Genomic DNA, 19,942 nt, shown 5'->3' with positions numbered 1-19,942 from the left:
TGCATATATATATATATATATATATATATATATATATATATATATATATATGTGTGCATATATATATATATGTGTGTGCATATATATATATATATATGTGTGCATATATATATATATATATATGTGTGCATATATATATATATATATGCGCATATATATATATATATATATATATGCGTATATATATATATATATATATATATATATATATATATATATATATATATATCGTCTATATCAGAAGTTTTCATGTCAATTTTCTTCAAAATTCGCACTCCTTCTGGGAGTCATAACGCAAAACAAATCTGAACACAAAGACACGACACTCGTGTTTTAGATTCGGTGTGACCTACGCTTTCCCGAGGATATCGTCTTCTCGGATGTCCGTCAAAAAGAAGCGTCCATAAATCCACTCAGAAGTCGAAAGACGCTCCGAAACTGCAGAACTTGCCTGAGAATTCTCACGCTTTTAAGTTCTCTTCAGCATCAAAGTAATCTCATGATGGGCGTCCCTAAACCCATGGGTACATTGCAAACAGGAAGTGCTAATAGCTGATTCGGCATACTTTTAATACTACCAAAATGTAAATGTCTTTCTGCTGTGTGTTTGAACATATATGCACACGGTGTTTTAACATATGCATTGTCATTTGAAAACCTAGGATAATAAGATAAACATGTCTCTAGTATAAAGCTCGTGTCCCATGTAGGAGTTAGAAACAATCAGTAGAATCGGTAGGTGAATTATCGCCAGTGAGTCGTCCCAAAAGAATATTTCTACTGTGACCGCCTCTCCAACAATGCCTTTATGTTTTCATGAAACCTGCATTCTGAATATGGTGATCCATCTGTAACTGTGATTAAGTGTACTGTGTATGAGAACTGTGATCTACAGTACATATCCAACATGGTAGCTGTATGAGCCTTATATATATATATATATATATATATATATATATATATATATATATATACATCATTATAAATTATATATATGAATATACTACATTTTATTTCCAACCTTCCTGTTGTGCCTTGAGTGATTTCTTTATAGTTTTATGTCAATAGAAAAGCGGTGTGTGAATCCTTCCTAAAAATATTCCTAAAAATATTATACATTATAATTTATGACTGTGAATAACCCAAATATTTGTTCCTATAACCTCATAAAGCCGAACTGTCAGCGGCTGTTTTGATTTGTGCACGAAGAGGCGAGCAGCTGATGTCGGCTTCTTCTGGGCGCGTGAGGAGACTTCCAGACCAAACCAGCAGGTGGCGACGACGTCATCGATACAGGTGGAAAAAACAAGGGGGAGAGTGTTTAACATAGCTGTAAGAAATATCAACATAAGTATCATATCTTATATATTTTTTGTATATATGTGCACTTTCTTTTTTTTACAATTTTATAATTAAAAATAATACATGTTTGTTTGGCTTTGTGCATTAAAAAAGATATAATAGACTAGAATCACCCACCAACTTCAGATGAAATAGAAATTAAATAGAAATAGATGGGAAATACTACTTGTTGCAACAAGTAGTATTTCCCATCCGGAGTATATTTACTTCTCTAAAAAAAAGGGAAAAGCATTAAACCTTTTGTTTTGTAATTTCCTCATTTGCTAGTTCCTGTTTGTACTAACATTAAAAAAAAAAAACATTAAAAAGGCAGTGCTACTTTTACCAGTTTGCTTATATTATTATACCGTAATTTAAATGTAATAAAAATACATCTATATATAAGGTGTATACAATATTGCTTTATCTTTTTTTATCTGAACCCCACTTTTTCCCGTCTCATTTAATCACAGAAATACATTACGTAAGGCTTGTAATAAATAGCAGTTCTCTACTGCTCCACTAGATGGCAACACGACATCAAAACAAACCGATGCAGCGCTGCTGCAACCTGAGCCCTGCGCTTAGCAACGTAGCTCCACATCGACAACGTAAAGTGGATAAAAAGTCGCAAAGACACCGAATGTTGTGATAAATATTGCAAGCCACGTATTCCGTGTTTCTTTATTTTTATTATAGCAAGCCGAATACGCCAAAAAAAGAGAAACACGTGTTCTATGTTGAAAATGTAGTTTATCCTAAATATGTTTACTTGCTTGGTAGTATTTCTGTGACAGTTGCTGCAGTGTATTGTGTGTCCGGTTCCCCTACTAAAATAAAAGTAATTTTTTTTTTCACATAAGTATTGCTTTTAAAGTATGGTTAGCCACACCATTTTCAACTCTACAAAAAAATGAATCTTGGTGCAGTCTTTGCCTATGATTTTATATACCATCAGCAACCACAAGGCCAGGGCATCTTCCCATTTTATTAAACCAATAACACTAGAAATAGGCTAGTGGCAGGAACAAGGCATATTCATTTCATGTGAAACGCAGGTTAATTGTACCACACCCCTGTGTGACTAACGATACAATCTACCATTAAATATACAGTATTGAAGACTATGTACTTGACTCTGACACAATTTGAAAGTAAGATACCAAACATGAATCTATTCTAAACATGTTTTCAAGCACTTCAGTGTATCACTTTGTAATAATATATCAGGTTTTGGATCGTAAAAATAATTGTTTATTATTATTTTGTTATTTTTATTCTTGGGCTCTCTTATTTTGAAATAAATCAAACCGTACTTTGACCGGAAGTTGCTGTCGGTTGAATGCGCGGTGTCTGTGTCTACTTGACACATTTACAACAACTCTGGAGACGGCGTCAGTGACAGTTGGTCTTCTCGTTACACAGGTGAGAGGTCTTCGGCTTCGCGACGGTTTTAATGCACGTTACGAGGTATTTGTATTAATATTATATTCTGAATGAAACGTTTGTAGCCGAGCGGGCTCGGGAGGACGAGGCGTTTTTGTCACATGAGGAGGAGGAGAAGGAGGAGGAGAAAGAGAGGCGAGAAAAAATAAAATAGAAATAGGCTTTTTTTTGACAGCTAGCTTTGAGCTAACGTTAGCTTGGTCAGGTAAGGTCGACTGAAAGCGTTACTGGAAGTGTTGTGTTGCTCCTAGCGGCGAATACCACTGCCAGGCGTTCGCCCGTGACAAAACATCCGCCTCCATGAGAGTTAATTGTCTGTGTTGTTATCGTTGATAGCGCAAACACTGCTGGGAATACCCTCTGGTTCTCCTAGAAAAAGCCGAAGAAGTGGAAGTACAGGCCCGGGACGGCACAGCTCTCCTCCGCCATGGAATAATTCTTGGGACAGTTTTTCTGCCACAACACGCCTACCATCCGTTTTGATCCCATCTGAAGAAGGGAGTGTTTACACCTTGTCCAGAGTTGGACAGCAGTCATGACGCTGAGCACTGAAGGCCAGCAGCGGAGGTTCAGCTCGTGACTGAATACCATGAAGCAGCCAGGGAAGTGACCTCGGTGGACTCTACAGCCTGAGGGTGCCCATCACTGGCACCATGGCATCTAAGGAGAGACTGTACGAGGTCTGGATGCTCTACTGCACCAAGGTAAGGAACACACACACACACACACACACACACACACACACACACACACACACACACACTCCCACTGTGTCTGTTTTTTGTCTCCTGTGGACCAGCCAGGGAAATGTCATTAGGTGAAGTAATGGACAGTGTGATGGCAAAGAGTCTATCCATTCATGGCATACTTCTACATGTAATAGTGGAATATCATAATGGATTTAGCATATCTGCAGTGGCAGACTGGTAAGTAGTAAAGTAAAATCATTTTAGGATTTCAAAGCTTGTGCTGGCAGACATTTTTAAACCAAAGTCACTGATTGCCATTATTTTGTGGCAACGTTTAGCATCTTTTTATACCCTGCAGCCTCTGAAACTAGCACATAAAACATTATACGACTCTAGAACGCTCCAGTTAAAACCACGCTAATGAAACCGCTTGCAGATCCTAAACGTTTATTGGTAGGGGACAAATTAGGCTCATGAATGAGTAGTTAATTCCCAGAGAACTACTGTAACTTCATGTCTGAATAAATAATACCGTTCCCATTAACTCTAAAAACATATCCAACAGTTAATGTGCTATGTGGTCTTCCCAGGCTGTGGAATCCATTTATGGTAGGAAGGTCTCGTAATGTGGTGGGCACCACTGCAGTGACCGGTGCAGTGCTTGTAGCGTTCTGCTTTGTTTATTACAGCGGAGATGAATGAATGAATGACACTCTCGGCTGAGGCAGCACCCCTTGAGTCAGCTGTTGGCGAGATTTAATTCACTTGGCGATAAAGCACGCGTGTGTCCTGGCGTCCAATCAAAACGGCCCGCCTGAGCTGCTCCTCACGTGAGCCTGGCTGCAGTCACACACTTAACTTTCCCACTGTAATCCCTCACAACAACACACACACACACACACACACACACACACACACACACACACACTACACAGCCCTCTCTGAAGTATCCCTTAAAAGCAAAGCTGTTGTTATTTTTTCCTGCAAGTTTAGGATACGACATTGAACAATCCTCCCCCTGTGAGGGAAAGTATAGAAGCTTGAATGCTGACACAAATAGAATATCTAATGCCAGTTGTGTGGGTGTTTGGGGTTCACAGCAGAACACGCTGCTGCTGCTGCTGCTGCTGCTGCTGCTGCTGCTGCACACACTCGTCACAGCCACCCGTGAAAATGCCAGCAATTTGCCGCGAGCATACACAATGCATTTGTTCTAGCAGGAGTGTGTGTTTGCATTGACTGAGCGTTACACTTGCGAGTAGAGGGGATTATTTCATTTCATCCTGGCCATGAGCCAAGGGGTCCACCGGGCCAATATATATCTCTTTCTCTGCGTGAGGCGAAGGAGACGCCCACAGAGAGAGAGAGAAGCATTTCAATCTATATGTGTCGCGGCCCGTCTTTGTCCCCCAGCAGCTGAAATGTCAGGTTAGCCCGGCGGGGTTCCTCCGCACTATATATGTGTGAGTTAGGGTTGCTGGGAGATGTTGCCAGCGCGGGTGAACCTGCAGTCACGTGACCTTAATCAGACGAGGAATGCTGGTGTGAGACCCCCTGTAACACCATGGGTTAATTGTGTCACAACCAACCTCCTCCCTCACCTCCATAGTCGTACTCCATATGCGTTAATGATTGATTGTCAGTTAAGTCCACATGCTGACCAGAGGATGAGCTCTATGAGGGCTATTTATGCATAAAAGAGTACAAGGAATAGCTATTTAAAGCACATTATGTAATTCAGTTAGATGACTTGAGAGGTGTTTTATTCTCCGTGTAATGATTGACAAAACCAGTGGAGACATCACGCTGCCCTCGGTGTCGGAGGTTAACACTTGCACTGTTCTCTCCGAGGACGATTCCCTCCGCAGTGTATTGTTGACAGTAGAAGCAGCCGAGGGTCACGTTAGGAGAAGCCGAGAAGTCTTTTCTTATCTCGGTGTGTTGTTATTACTCACCCGATTTGTCACCCAGTGCTCCAGGAAGGAGTGTTTTTTTTGTTTCTTATTGAACCAGATGTGTTGCTGTCATTAATGTTCGTAGAAGTTTGATGCATGACATTGATTTCGGAGCCAGCAGTGGCAGCTGTTCACATGTTGATGGTGAGGTCAGACATTGTTGGGTGAGCAGCTGTGGCATCAACTGTCAGTGTCGAGGAGTGGGATGGAGTTGGTTTGTCGACTGGTGCTGCATTGGGATTGTATGGGAAGTAACTGTTTACACGACCAATGTTTAAATATTCTTTATCCTATTTTATTTGACCTTAAAGGAAAAGGCTGGCTATAGTCTATGGTGGTCTGTACTTTACTACTGACTCTGTTGGTAGTTCTTAAGCCCATACATCATGTCGTACATGTGTGCTTTAATTTGAAGCCGTCTCCGAGCACACGGAACCGCTGGCTGCCGCGCTTCTCTTTCACCGGCATGTTACCCGAAAGGCCTCGTCGGAGAAAGTGTAGAGCTTAGCAGGCTTCTGAATGGTGCCAGTTACTCTCTTAAGGCCTTTGTCTGCTGCAGAAAAGCCCTTTTTAATTCCCAACCACAGGGGGAACATGCCTCAACAGCCAGGAGGCATCGCTTTACCCTTCAGTGGCTTTAAAGCCGAGTCCGGTATCTTCATTCTAGAGCAGAGGTCCTCACTCCCTTTTTAATTGTCCACAAACCAGAGATTTCTGGTTAAGATTCACAGAACCGCCACCCTGTCACCCCGCCCCATGGTGCCCGGTGAGTCGCTTTTTGACTGGAATGGGAGAAACGACTCCTATTTGCATAAGCCCCTGCACTTATGGGGAGTCAGAATAGTGAGAGGATCGGAGGGAGAGATGTGAAAACAGAGAAATGAGGAGGGAGATGAACAGTTGGAGCTGTAGACGGATGGAGGAGGAGAAAGTGCCGCGGTTTCACATATTTGCTCAAGTAGATTACTCAGGTCTTTTCCCCGGCTTTGCTGCCTGTTCGCTAGTTACGGTCTAATCTCTGTTGTGACACACACACACACACACACACACACACACACGCATGCACACAATGCCTCACAACACAAGCCCACACGCTCAGGCTTTGGTTCATGTGCTGGTATGCAAAGTTTGTTCCCTCGAGCTAGCTTTCTTTCTCGCGTCTCCCTCTTTTTTTTTTTAATGTCTGCGCTCTGAATGTATCTGGAATAACACTGATGTCACCGACACAGTGCATCAGCCGTGCCCTCGTGTGGTTTCCACCCCTCCCACCAGCCTGCTTTAAATACACCCTTTGGCAGTGACGTCACGGGCCGGGGGGAGGGGACCCTTTCACAGTCATTTCTTTAAAACATTGCGGTTTTTCAGTGACTCCATGCCACCTCCGCCGAACCGGGTCACTCACAGCGAGCCCAAACCAAGCAGGCACCCACCCGTCCAGCTGGTGGACCACGCCTGTCTGGAAGGAGTGGAGCCCTCGCTGGGATGTGTTGCTGCTCTGCATAAGAGCAAACTGATGATCATCAATCAAGTAATCTAGTTTCTGTCAAACATAGATATTCTAACATTTACTTTGTAGAACCCATTCCTAGTCAAAACCCCTTTTCCCACCTTTTTTTAGTATAAGTTTGACCCATCTGTTATCATCAGTGGCTGTGACGTGTCCAACACTGGGGGCAGTGTTATTAGCTGGTAGGATGTGATGTCACATAGCGGATTGTCAACACGCGTCTCTTGTTTCATTCTCATTGAAACGGGGATCTCAATTTTTCAACAATGAAGTGCATTGATCTGTGATCGCTGGTGACTTTGAGCTTAAACAGATCAGTGGGAATGGGATGTAGTGGCTTGGCAGAGGTGTGTGTGTGTGTGTGTGTGTGTGTGTGTGTGTGTGTGTGTGTGTGTGTGTGTGTGTGTGTGTGTGTGTGTGTGTGTATACACACACTCATAGGGAGAGGCAGGTGATCTTCTCATGGGAATTGTTTGAGTAGATGGTTGTTAAGAGTCAGGACAAGGTGACTGTTGTTCAGTTAGGATTCCTGCTTGTGTGTGTGTGTGTGTGTGTGTGTGTGTGTGTGTGTGTGTGTGTGTGTGTGTGTGTGTGTGTGTGTCAGGCCAGTGATGAAGGCCATGGATAAACAGAGCCATGCAGAGCAGGGTGTGTCCCTGCCTGCCACAGTCCAAAACCCTCAATGGGCATCTGTGCTCCCCGAGCTACTGCCTAAAAGAGGACATTCTTTCAGACACACTCCACACACACACACACACACACACACACACAGAGTCATTCAGTCGCTGCTACTAGCGAGCTCACTTGAGAGTGCCATACATCATCATCTAATTATCTGCTGGCACCGTGGACGTAAAGACAATACAGTATTTATTGCTCAAGTTAAAGAACAGCTTTTAGCAGCAGGCACAAATAAATGAGGTTTTCTCACTGGAGTCAGTGATTCATGCAGAGGGAAGAAAGGAGCACGCAGGCGGCATGCCGCCTTCTCCCAACAGAACATATTCACACGTGGCTGAGTTCAGATTTCAGATGTTTCTCTCTCACACACACACACACACACAGACTCACACACACAGGTCAGCGTCGCAGGATTGTTCTGATGACTTCATAGGCATTGCAGAGAGCTGGCTTCCTGCTTCGCTCTGGCTGATTCCACTCTCTGACACGCAGACAGAATCGGTCTCCCACTCTTTAGCCAGATGGCTCTGCTATCCTGAGAAAACCCAGCTTTTCCAGTTGTTGTTTGTGTGCTTTTCTTCTTTCTAATCTGCAAATTATTCCTCATTAAAGTAATAGCTTCATAGGAAATTGTATGAATTTGTTGGGCATCATGGGAGATTTTCAGGTGCGCACTGTTTCTGCAGCATCCAGGTGGAGGTGGCTTCATTGCAGGAAATGAAGAAATGCATGAAAGTCCGATCACAAAAGAGCCGTTCAATAACACTGTGAACATGAGCTCAATGTTGCGTTGTGTTCTCGTTCTCCATCTGTGTCTCTGTCTCCCGGGGTCGCTCAACACAAATGAGATTCTCTGTTTGAAAGTCGCCTGCTTCTTCTTAGAATGAGTGGCAAATGTCGGACCTCAGCAGCAGAGGACGAGGAGAGTTTTAGATGATGGACGCAAACAAACAAACTGTATCCCCAAATGCACAATATACTGACCGGTGTTAATCTGCCCCTATATGACCTCTCTTCAGCCCTCCTTGACCCAGATGGCTCACCAGCACCCTCCACCCTCAAAGTCTTTATGACGGGATCTGCTGCAAGCCCGTGGTGTATGCTGTGAGGCTCCCACCTCTGCTGCGAATGCATTCGCCACAGAACACGCCGTACTTGTTTGCGGTCTGCGTGTTTGCTTTCAGCCACGAAGCAGCCGTGACACACGGGACATGTGTATTTACTGGCAAGCCTTCACAAGTGTCTGGCATTAGCAGCTGGTTTTTTGCATTAACCGTCAGTCATTACTGTAATGACGGTAGTAAAAACTGACACCATTTGCATATTTTATTGAGATATGAAAGAGCTTAAGTATGAGACAACAGTATGCGACTCTTTGGACTCTAAATGAACACGCGTCTTTAGGATGCCAGCTTTGTGCTATTTAAGCAGTTTTGCCGTGTGGTCCCATGTGTTTGGTGTCTTTTGTTTGTCTCCTGTGGGTTGAGGACATTTAAACACCAGGAACTGGCAAGCCGGGCCCAGCCTTCCTCCGTGGCTCTCGTTGCCACCCCGTCCTTTCTCGGGGCATTGTTCCAGGAATTTAGGAAATGCCGGTCAGCCGGCTGCTCGGAACCCCTCCCCACAATGCAGCCAAGCTCGTTTTCCGCTCCGACAGGTGCAACGCTTCAGCTTCCACGCCCCGAAGAAGATAAGAGACAAATGCACCTGAGACATTCCTGCCGTCACGTGTTTGTCATGCCTCGGGTAGCAGCTTGGTAAACCTGTTTTCAACACGGCGCTCAGTCTGCACTGCATCTCGTCTCACTTGTCGCTCCATATAATCAGACAGCTGTATCCTTTTGTTGTCAAACAAAGCAAAAGTGTATTTAAGTCCTCGAAGCCACGAAAAACATCGCCTTGAGCGTTTGAAGGGTGCATCGATCTTTCATGTTCATTGACGCCATCGTGATGAATTACAGAGAGACAAAAAGTTTGCTGCCTATTGTTGTCTAGGAGTAGAAGTTACAGACGACACAACAAACTCAATCCTATTGCAGACGAGGCCCGTCAGCTGCCGGTCATTTATGTAAATGAACCATGACAGCTTTTGTCAGCAAAGGCCACTAACTACATTGTCTCCTTTCTTTACCCCGTCGCCCTCTCTCTCTCCCTCCCCCGTCTCCCTCTTCCGTCACCCCTTCTTTCTTTCTTGTCGTTTCACTTCTCAGAGGGATCCGGACTACTTGAAGGTATGGCTGGAGATTTTCATCAGCTCCTACGAGCGATGCCTGGACGTGGACTTTGAAAAGCCACCGTCGAGGTAACGTTTGGCAAACTGTGGGTTTATCGGTTGTTTTTCATGACACAAGCATATTTTACATGTGATAGTTGAAATAGTAGTAACAAAAGCTACCTCTGGTGACGGTCAATACCCAGTTCCTCTTCTGTTTACGGGGAATCACTGACCTCCGTGTACCACATTTTACAAAACATCCTTGCAGTTTCCTGCATTAGCTCACCTCCAGTGGGTTCAGTGCGATCTCTTCTGGTTTGCGTCATCCACAGCGTGACCGCGTACTGTGCGCAGCCTTCCACCGCGCCACCCAAAAATAGCCACCGGATGCTTTCGTCGCATTCTGCTGCAGGTGCTGCTCAGATTGGTGTCGACACGCTAACATAGGATGCACACAACTTAAAGCCCGAGTCCTGTGTTTGAGAGCGGGCAGAAATAGGCCAAGTTTGTTGGTACCACGTCACATTTGTATCACTGATTGAGGGCCACGTGAAGAGGAGGTGGAGGAATATGGTATTTGTTGAGCTTTTCATCTCTCCGTCTCTCTCCCTCTCTCGTCATTTCCTTTTTCTCCTCCTCCCTTGACTCATATTCTCCCATCCTCTCCTGCTTTTTCACTGACTCTTTCCTTAATCCCCCCCCTCCCCCCGCTCTCCTCCTTCCCTTCCTCTGCAGCTGCCACATCTGTCCCACTTTTCCCACCGACACTCGTTGCTAGGCTTTTGGCTGCGCTCTCTCTCTCTCTCTCTCTCTCTCTGTCTTATATGCAGCGCAGCACACAAGCTTTTTTTTTTCCAAGGAAAGAATGCCTGAAGTGTCTCTGTCTCTGTGTGTGTGTGTGTGTGTGTGTGTGTGTGTGTGTGTGTGTGTGTGTGTGTGTGTGTGTGTGTGTGTGTGATTGAGTGAACACAGAACAGGGTCTGCTCCTTCAAACTGAAACTCCTTCAAAAAAAGAAAGCCACATCTGCACCATTGCTGACATTATTATCCCCCCTGTGCTTTCTTATCTAATGGAGATTGATCCTGCGTCTGTGTCCCCAGGCCAGAGGAGGTTCCTCCGGTGTTGACGCTCCTCCCCGACAACATCCTGCAGGTTTTGCGCCACCAGCTGCTGCAGTGCGTCCAGAAGGCCTCCGACGGCCTGGAGCCCGAGCAGCAGAACCTGGCTCTGCTGCTGCTCAAGTTCCTCATCATCATCTGCAGGTCTCGACGAGAAGAGATTGTGACATATGAATCCTGTGTTTTTGATAGATTGTGCTGTGCTGTAGCATTAGCGTCGCTATCTTCATGGAATAGACGGTGCTCCAGAGCAAGAAATCGATAAGCTAATGGTCGACTTTGTGTGCGTTTGTGCACGATGGGTTGTTTCTGATAGGAACCTGTCCAACGTGGAGGAGATTGGCACTTGCTCTTACATCAATCACATCATCAACATGACAACACTCTACATTCAGCAGGTGCGGCTCCCCTCTCATGTCTTCGCTCTGATCTTTCTCTTTCTCTCTGCTCTGCAAAAATAGACAGTAAACTAAAGATAGCAGTTGAAAGGTTCACTTATTTTGGAGGAACATAAATGTGGAAGTGTGTGTGTGTGTGTGTGTGTGTGTGTGTGTGTGTGTGTGTGTGTGTGTGTGTGTGTGTGTTTGTTGCAGCTGAAGAGCAAGACCAAAGAGAAGGAGATGGCAGACCAGAGCCAGGCGGAGGAGTTTGTCCGTCACGCGCTGGCGTTCTGCGAGAGCCTCTACGACCCGTACCGCAACTGGAGGCATCGAACCTGCGGGTAACGCCGTCCCACGCTTCACGATGCCGTCGCAACCATGGCGCTAACGTGCTCCGGCAATAGAAGTGTTTCTCATCCCGTGTGCTGTTGTGTATCTGTTTGTTTTGTTTCTGCCAGGGCGCAGCTGGGCACAGTAGAGAGGAGCAGACAGAAGTACAAGGCAGCTCCGCTCACCGTGGAGTTTGTTCCTTTCTTTTACCGTAAGTCACGTGTAGCATAGTCAGATTGAGGCATACTCATCCACTGGACACGGTACTTTCCTGTCCTAAAAAGATATAATCCCTTCAACTTTACTTTGTGCGAGTTTGCATAGCTTATTTGCAAACACGGTAGCAATATTACAGCGCTTGCTGTGTATGGTCCTTACTTTGCATCTCCTGCTTCAATGGCCTCTTTGGGTGCAGATGAGGAAGCGATCTCCGATCATTAAAAACCTCTCCTCTCCACCACGCTGTCATTCTCTCCCTCACCGCCTCCCCTCCTTTCCTCTCCGGGTCCAGTTGAATCCACTCTTTGTGTCCGCTGAGACGAGCCGATAGCGAGCGGCGTCTGTCGAGCCACTTCAGCTACGCTGGCGGCCATTTTGAATAAATACTCCCTTTCTGTCCTGCATGGCTGCTGTGGTTTGGCACCAAAGATAACACGCAAGGCCTAACCTGACAGACTGTGTGTGTGTGTGTGTGTGTGTGTGTGTGTGTGTGTGTGTGTGTGTGTGTGTGTGTGTGTGTTATGTGCAAAGAACAAGTTGGAGGACTTTTTCCATTTATACATTAAGCTCAATTGGAAGTAGGATACATGATAAAGTAATAGTAGAACGTTGTAGCATGATTGGGATAAAGGAAACGGATATCTCGGAGCCGAGAGGTCACATCTCTTCTCCCCAGTCAGACGTGTTGACAGATGAGTTAATGGATGGCTGGGACCACCATGACCCAGAGGTTACTGGCACCATAGCCAAGTGTGTGATTGTGTGTTTGCTAACTGGGCTCCTATCTTATCTGGTTGGCAGATTTCATTTAGCTTTCGTGCGTGAGTGTTTATGTGTGTACGAAAGAGTCAGAAAAGATAAAGGCGAGTCTGTGTGGAGACTCGACAGTGTTTTGATTGTAGATAAAAATACAGGAACTTCAGCAGTTTGCTCTGAGCTATAGTTTTGTTTTGCGGTTTTGTTGTAATTGCATAGCAGACATCACGCCTACAGATCAAACTAACTGACTGTCTTTGTGTGTCTTTGTGTGTATCCAGAGTGCTTCCAGGAGAGCGAGCACCTGAAGGAGAGCCTGAAATGCTGCCTGCTGCACCTGTTTGGAGCCATAGTGGCTGGTGATCAGGTACGCCTCCAGATGTCGCCGAATGTTTTAACCAGCAGGTCGCTGGCCTGATCCCCATCGACAACCGATGATTCCTCATTCCTGGGAAATATGCAAAATACATAAATCATAGTAAATATTGTGTGACCTATAAGATGTGTTTGCTTCTCTGTCGCTCCAGAGGAACGCTCTGCTGGCCATCTCTCCAGCCACCATGGAGGTGTTGATGCGGGTGCTGGCCGACTGCTCCATGGGGAGCGGCTCCTCGGACGAGGGCGAGGACTGGGACAGCGAGGCCCCCGACCGGAAGGCCCTGCTGACCCTGGGCTGCCTGCGGGAGGTGGTGCAGCGCCTCCTGGCCTCGAGCTCTGACCAGCGGCAAGTGGAAATCGCGTCTGTGCTGGAAAACTACTTCAAGCTGCTCAATTCAGACCCGGCCGCCGTCGTTGCTTCCCAACAGCAGCAGCAGCAGCAGCAGCAGCAGCAGCAGCAACAGCAGCAGCAACAGCAAGCCAAGGGCAGAGTGCCGACACTGGGCCGACACTGGGAGAGCCGGTTTGTGGCGCTGCAAGTAAATATGCTAGGTATGGTCTTAAATGACAATAAAAGTCTCAAGCAACATTTTTGTGATATTGAATCTGTTATATTGAGCTCAAGTTAAGTTCACGTGACTTATTCCACCTTCTTGTTTTCTTTCTGTCTTTGCTTTTCTTTCTCTGTGTCTCTCTTTCCCTCCCCGTCTTTGTCTCTCCGTGTCTTTGTCTCCTGCCGTCTCTCAGACACCATCAGGGACATGTTCCTGTGTTCAGACAGGCCGGTTCTACAAGCCATCTTCCTCAATAGTAACTGTTTCGAGCACCTGACGCGGCTGCTGCAGAACAGCAAGGTAACGGCACAGCTCTTTCTACCGAAATACAACCCGAGGACACAGCTCCGTTCTCAGTGTGTGTGCGGCTGGATCTGAACTCAGAGCTGGGTCATTATTCTTCAGTTACTAGTTGTAACGTTACGACAAGACTGTTTGAGGTTGTAGTATTGTACCAGTATGACATGTTTTCCCCGCTACTGGTGAGGTTTTGTGAATTTTTAAGACATTATAATTTTTTTAAATATACAGTGGAATGACTCCTGTCAGCATGTTTTATTATTACTACTATAATGGTATGTAAGCAGCATTTTATTGGCACAGCTTGTTCAGGTGAAGCTGATTTTAACTACTTTATATTTGTTTAGTTGGGTAGTTTATTCAGGAACAATGCATTTTATTTTAATTCTTTATCACGTGTAAAATCTTTTTTCACTTTTTTTACTTTTTGAGATATAGTATGGTAGAATTATAAGGATGCATTTCAGGGAAGTGTACAGTAAATGTACCGAGTTACTTTCCAATACCGAAGCTCCTTGTTCTCGGAGGTCTCTTGGTGAATCGGTTTCTGTAGTTCTGGGGTTGTATTCACAAAGGATCTTAACACGAGGAGTCCTTCTAAATGGCAGCTGACGGTTTCCTCTGAGAGCGATTCACAAAGCTGCCGAGAGTCCACTGTTAGTGAGGAGCTAAGAGCTAAGAGGAGTGGCAGTGTTGACCCCGCTGCTATGCATGACATCATGTTCTTACTCACCAATGTGTGTCAACAATGACGGGTGACTGGTCTGTGTCACAATCACTATTCATTCATGAACAAATTAAGATGGATGGATATAACTTGAACTCAAATCTTGAATTGTTAGGTATTACATTGTATTGTCTCTAACTTCTCTCACACTTTAAGAGCTAAAATGCTTCGTGAGTTCCCCCGACGTATCCTAAAGTCTGGACGGACTCGCTCCTTATTTTTTAGGAGTTAACTAACTCAGCCAGCTTGGAGCCTCAGGGTGTTTTGTGAATATGGCCCCAGGTATTTAACATGTCATTTTGGGTGCATTATGTTCCAGGTCTGGTTTTAAGAGCATTTTGCCCACATTGCATGTTTACCTCCCACAGCAAGGCTGGATCACCAACACGCCTCCACATGGTGACCCCCCCCCCCCCCCCCCCCCCCCCCGCTGAAGGGTCACGGTTATTAACCTCTCGCCCTCTCCTCCACTTACAACATCTTTCCCTTCCCTCCTCTGCACCATCCTCTGACTCCCCCCGTGTCTCCATTTTCTCTTTCTGTCAACCTCCCCACATGCCGTGTTGACACGTTGCCTGTTGTTGTTGTTGTTGTGTGTCAGCTGGTTAACGCGAGGTGCACGGCGGCAGACAAGGACCAGAAAGATATAACCAACAACAGGTTACTGACAGGAGAGAGGGACACTCAGGTACCGCCGAGAAATCCCCACCTCTCCACCTCCCCGCAACCAACCACCTACCTGCCCCACTTATCCTCACCTGCTGCCAAGTCCCACCCCCTTCACCTCTCCAGAGCCAGGTGGCCCCTCCACAGCAAGACGCTCACGCTGCTCTCTGCCAGACGATTATTTGTAATTGGATCGTGGCCTCACAGAAAACTACACTGAGTCACTAGACTGCCAGGGTGCTGGCAGGCAACCGGTTGCGTGAGCATCATTTATTCAACAGACTGTCACACCGCCATGTTTGGGTTTTTCACATTCATACCGTATTTCCCGTTAAACAAGTTGTAACGGACCGTTTTGTTTGTGGCTTAGAAAAGCTGACCCAGAGACCGTTTTTTACAAAAATGCTTTTAAATGAAGTCGTGTTCAGGTTACTGCAGTAGGTCTGGTTGTCAACAAGGTCGTTGTTAAAGGAACAGCTCAACCTTTTGGGGAATACTCGTATATCGTGGCTGAGAGCGTTTGAAGAACACCGTTCTCGTTTCTTGTCTGTTAAAAACGAAGCTACAGCCAGTTAGCTTAGCTTAGCATAAAGACTGAACACTGTTTCCCCCCCCCCCCCCCCCCCCCCCAGCTTCCAATCTTAGAATCTTCCTGATGCTATAAACTCCTCTCATCTGGTCCTTCAAGCAGGTTATAACAAGTCAGCTGGTAAGGCATCAAATAAGAGAGTTTTCAAGCATGTACCTGCATTTAGAAAAACTGAAAAGAGGCGGTCTTTACCTTCCTTAAATACCATTGATTGGATGAATTATTGCTCTGAAGCTGTCCCTTACAGTAGCTTTCTGATAGTCTAAGGCCCGTTTGAATGGTGTAGTATCAGTCGGGGCTCTTTCACTCAATCATCTCATGTGCGCAGAAAGGTCACTTGTTCCCCCTCAGAGTATACCAGCTTCCCTTCTACCCTTTGTACCGTTTGTCTCTACTCACAAAGCCACCTTTTGTAGAAGGCATAATCCCTCCATTGATCTGGATAATGTGAATACAGGTGGACAAACCAGCAATGGGCCTTTTGTTGCTGCGCAGCCGCAACCCGATGCGCCGGCCGATGCTTCAGTCTGCTTGGCGGGTTTTTAGTCATCAAGCTTTGGCTGCTTTTGGGAGTCACGTGTAGAACTCCGGCTCTCAGTCGGTCAAAGCGGCTTTATAGTTCATTCAGAGCAGAGAGAATCCAACGTAAGGCATGAAAACACACAAAACTGACATTTTAAAACCAGAATCGTCCGTTTAGCTGTCTTGCTGTGGAGTGACCACTCGTCACAGCTGTGTCATCTTCATTTATTTTAATGCTACTTTCGGTTTCCTCACCCCCCCCCCCCCCTTCTCCACATTGTCCTGGTTTTCTGCGGTATACTATGGGTTCCACTGGAATGCTATCACGTTGGCCTGGTGTGTTCAGAGTGGTTCGAGGTGATCTGAACTCAACTGTTTGATTTATGAATTATTATTTTTTTCGCCACAGTCCCTCTCCAGCTGGTCCAAGACTCTCTTTAGGGCCAACCAGCCTACGAGCTGCACGTTTATTCTAACGGAACATGTTGGACATGAGCTTGTACAGAGCTGGACGGAGATGTGTGTGTTTGTCATGGTTTGGCTCGTGTTTTTATGGGTTGCATGCTTTTTTTTGTGTGAATCCGTGTCTCTGTATGAGGAAAAAGAGCAAGATACTTCTTTTTGTGGCTCTGTGTGTGTGTGTGTGTGTGTGTGTGTGTGTGTGTGTGTGTGTGTGTGTGTGTGTGTGTGTGTGTTTTTGTTTTGTCCAAGCCCCGAGAGCTTCCTGCTCCAGTCAGATCATTGTGCTATTAAAAGGATTTTTGTCATTTTTTTAAAAAAAAATGTGTATTGCCTGGAGCAGAAAGATGATACTTTTCACTAAAACATCTGCAGTACAGCACTGCAGTGACAAACGATGATTTTACTCACATTCTCACACAAACTAATTGAATCAAACCAAAAGGCCTCTACTTAAGTCTCTCTTTTATTCCTCTCAGTGTGATGCATGTTGTATTCAGCGCCTTAAACACGTTGATCATTATCATTTTAGCATTGCAAACCTTTAAATTGTCTGCACGCTTGTTACCTTATAAAAGTGCTGTAACATCCATGTGGAATAAGAGGAGATTTGACTTGTGTCCAATCATCTGATACTACACTCAGCCCGCTAAAAGGGATTTGTCCGTAGGGACTGACGAGTCTGATCCCCCCCCCTCCCCCAGGTGTTTCAAGGGCGACTGGACTCCCTCGCTGTGGCGACCATCAAAGCCCTGACAACAGTGATGCACAAATCACCGGCCGCAAAGGTGACGACAGCACAAGTCATGCAAGTGAGGTTATTGCTCTGGAAGGAAGCTTTGTAATCGTGTTTTCATTTATTTTTCCCGCCGCCCGCTGCAGGAGGTGTTCAAGGAGAGGATCGGCTACAATCACCTCTACGAAGTGCTCACCTCACTCGGCCAGCCGTCCCGGCTCCTCCTCAAGGAGCTGATGAACATGGTGAGAGACGGGTTGTCTTTTGCGGTCTATCCGTGGTTATTCTGTCTTCTTTTTTCTGATTCTTCTTCTGTTTCTGTGTGCAGGCGGTGGAGGGGGAGCACACCTCAGTGGGGCTCCTGGGCATCAGCAACGTGGAGCCCTTGCTGCTGCTGGTCCAGTGGCTCCCGGAGCTGGACTCGTCGGAGCAGCAGCTCTTCACGGCCGACTGGCTCCGCCGCCTCAGCTGCCTCAACCGCCAGACCCGCGCCACCTGCGTCAACGCCGCCATGGTCATGCGAGCGCTGGCGGGCCTGGAGCGCGACCAGCGGCTGCACCGAGCGTGCGCCGAGAGCCTGTTGGGGCTGGTGGGCTCGCTGGGCTCCCAGTCCCTGGGCGCCAGGGAACTCTTGGGACTCCTTCGCCTCCTCAGGCCTCCAGAGTCCACTCAAGCTCACCCCTATGTGGGTCCCGCCCTGAGGGCCCTCCTGGCCATGGTGCGGAAGCAGGGCCTGGAAAGCGCCATGCAGTACTTTGACCTGTCACCCAGCATGGCGGGCATTGTTGTTCCGACAGTGCAGCGCTGGCCCGGCTCGGCCTTCAGCTTCCTCGCCTGGTTGTCACTAGACCAGGACCAGCTGGGCCCACTCAGCACGGACAAGAGGAAGCAGCTGTACAGGTGAGAGGAACAGAGAAAGTACTGCGGAGAGAGACTGAAACACAAGATCGTCGTCATCTTAATGTCTGGTCTTGACAAAGTAAAGCAAGCTCACTGTTTCTCCTTGCAGTGCGAGAGGTTATCACAAACGATTTTCTTGTGTTTTATCCCGTACAGCTTTTTTACCCCTGGAGGGACGGGGTTCGAGGCCTTCATCAGCTCGGCGGGTGTGCTGGTGGTGGCTGTGTGCACGAAGAAGGAGTACGTCACGGTCATGCTGCCCGACTACTGCTTCTGTGACTCTCTCTGGGTGAGTGAGGTTCAGTGACATCAGCTGTCGGACACAAATTTACTGAAAAGGTTGAGCCACTAAAATGTGCCAGTTACTGTATATTGCAGAAAATAATTTTGAACTCCCCTCACTTTCCCCAGGGACATCTAGACTAAAAAGAAATCTGGCAACACAGACGGCACCCTGTATTTAGAAGATTACACCTTTTAACCAAATGTCTGATTAAAGAGAGCAACGCTCGGGATTAAAGGGACTAAATTCCGTGTGATTTCCGTTAACAGCACAGCATCGGTGTGGTGCACGTACCAGGAAAGAGGCCATTCGGACAGAGTCTCGTGTACATTTACGTGGACGGGCAGCAGAAACTGTCTGCCCCCCTCAAGTATCCCACCATGACAGAGGTGAGACCGGCACTCATTTGGTTAATAGTGGGAATTCACCAACTTCTTAGCAACTCAGTGTATCAGCCAGTGCTACCCGTGATTCAATTTTACAGACATAAATGGGTCTTTGGCAACCTGCAGTTAGCTGTTTAGGTTTCTTAAATTCACATCATGCATGTTTCTGTTTGTCCTCCACCCGCAGCCATTCATCTCCTGCTGCATCGGCTCAGCGGGCCACCGGACCACCACTCCCCCGCCCTCCCAGATCCCAGACCCGCCCTTCTCCTCCGCCACCACGCCCACCACTCGCTCCTCGCTGGGCGCCATCCTGTCGCCGCAGACCTGGGGGGGGCTGCTGGGCGGGAAGCCGGAGTCTCTGACCAAGCTCATCTCTGCGGGGACCCAGGACAGCGAGTGGGGGAGTCCTACCTCGCTGCAGGGCCAGCTGGGAAGCGTCATGGTCTTCCATGAAGCCCTGCAGCCCAACCACATAAAAGCCATCTGTAGTGCTGGTAAGCAGGGAAGAGGAGGAGAGATTTAGAAGTTACAGAAAAATGTAATAGTGTTAGAACAGCGAAGCAGCAACAGTGTTACCAAAGAAGGACAATTAAACCAGCAATAAAGATTAAAAACTAGTCAAATTCACTTTCAGATCATAAACATAAGCTTTCCCTCCTCCTGTCTTCTACGCAGGTCCAAACTGCATCTCTCCATTCAAAGCCCAGGAATCCGAACTCGGCGACCTTTCAACCAAATTGCTGCTGCACTACTCGCCCAAGGTGATTGGACCGCTGCGGTCTCAGTCATCCCTTCAGAATG

General features: G+C 46.6%; 1 protein-coding gene across 1 annotated transcript in view; it reads left to right on the top strand.

Moving 5' to 3' along the window:
- The first annotated feature begins 2,751 nt into the window (after positions 1-2,751).
- Positions 2,752-19,942, top strand: part of nbeal1 (neurobeachin-like 1) — a 35,076-nt gene continuing 17,885 nt past the window's right edge. The window contains 17 exon segments of the mRNA XM_068719890.1: positions 2,752-3,491; positions 9,830-9,921; positions 10,936-11,097; positions 11,270-11,351; positions 11,547-11,674; positions 11,792-11,874; positions 12,920-13,005; positions 13,166-13,568; positions 13,764-13,870; positions 15,199-15,285; positions 17,538-17,621; positions 17,716-17,814; positions 17,898-18,469; positions 18,626-18,758; positions 19,022-19,141; positions 19,326-19,635; positions 19,817-19,902. Of these exon segments, the coding sequence (XP_068575991.1) occupies positions 3,441-3,491; positions 9,830-9,921; positions 10,936-11,097; positions 11,270-11,351; positions 11,547-11,674; positions 11,792-11,874; positions 12,920-13,005; positions 13,166-13,568; positions 13,764-13,870; positions 15,199-15,285; positions 17,538-17,621; positions 17,716-17,814; positions 17,898-18,469; positions 18,626-18,758; positions 19,022-19,141; positions 19,326-19,635; positions 19,817-19,902 (2,685 nt within the window). The 5' untranslated portion in view covers positions 2,752-3,440.

This window comes from Cebidichthys violaceus, unplaced genomic scaffold, assembly GCF_023349555.1.
Source record: "Cebidichthys violaceus isolate CVI_PGR_0920_01 unplaced genomic scaffold, fCebVio1.0.p SCAF_24, whole genome shotgun sequence".
NCBI lineage: Eukaryota > Metazoa > Chordata > Actinopteri > Perciformes > Stichaeidae > Cebidichthys > Cebidichthys violaceus.
Note: the sequence above shows the minus strand (reverse complement) of the source record. Positions and strands in the feature narration are given on the sequence as shown.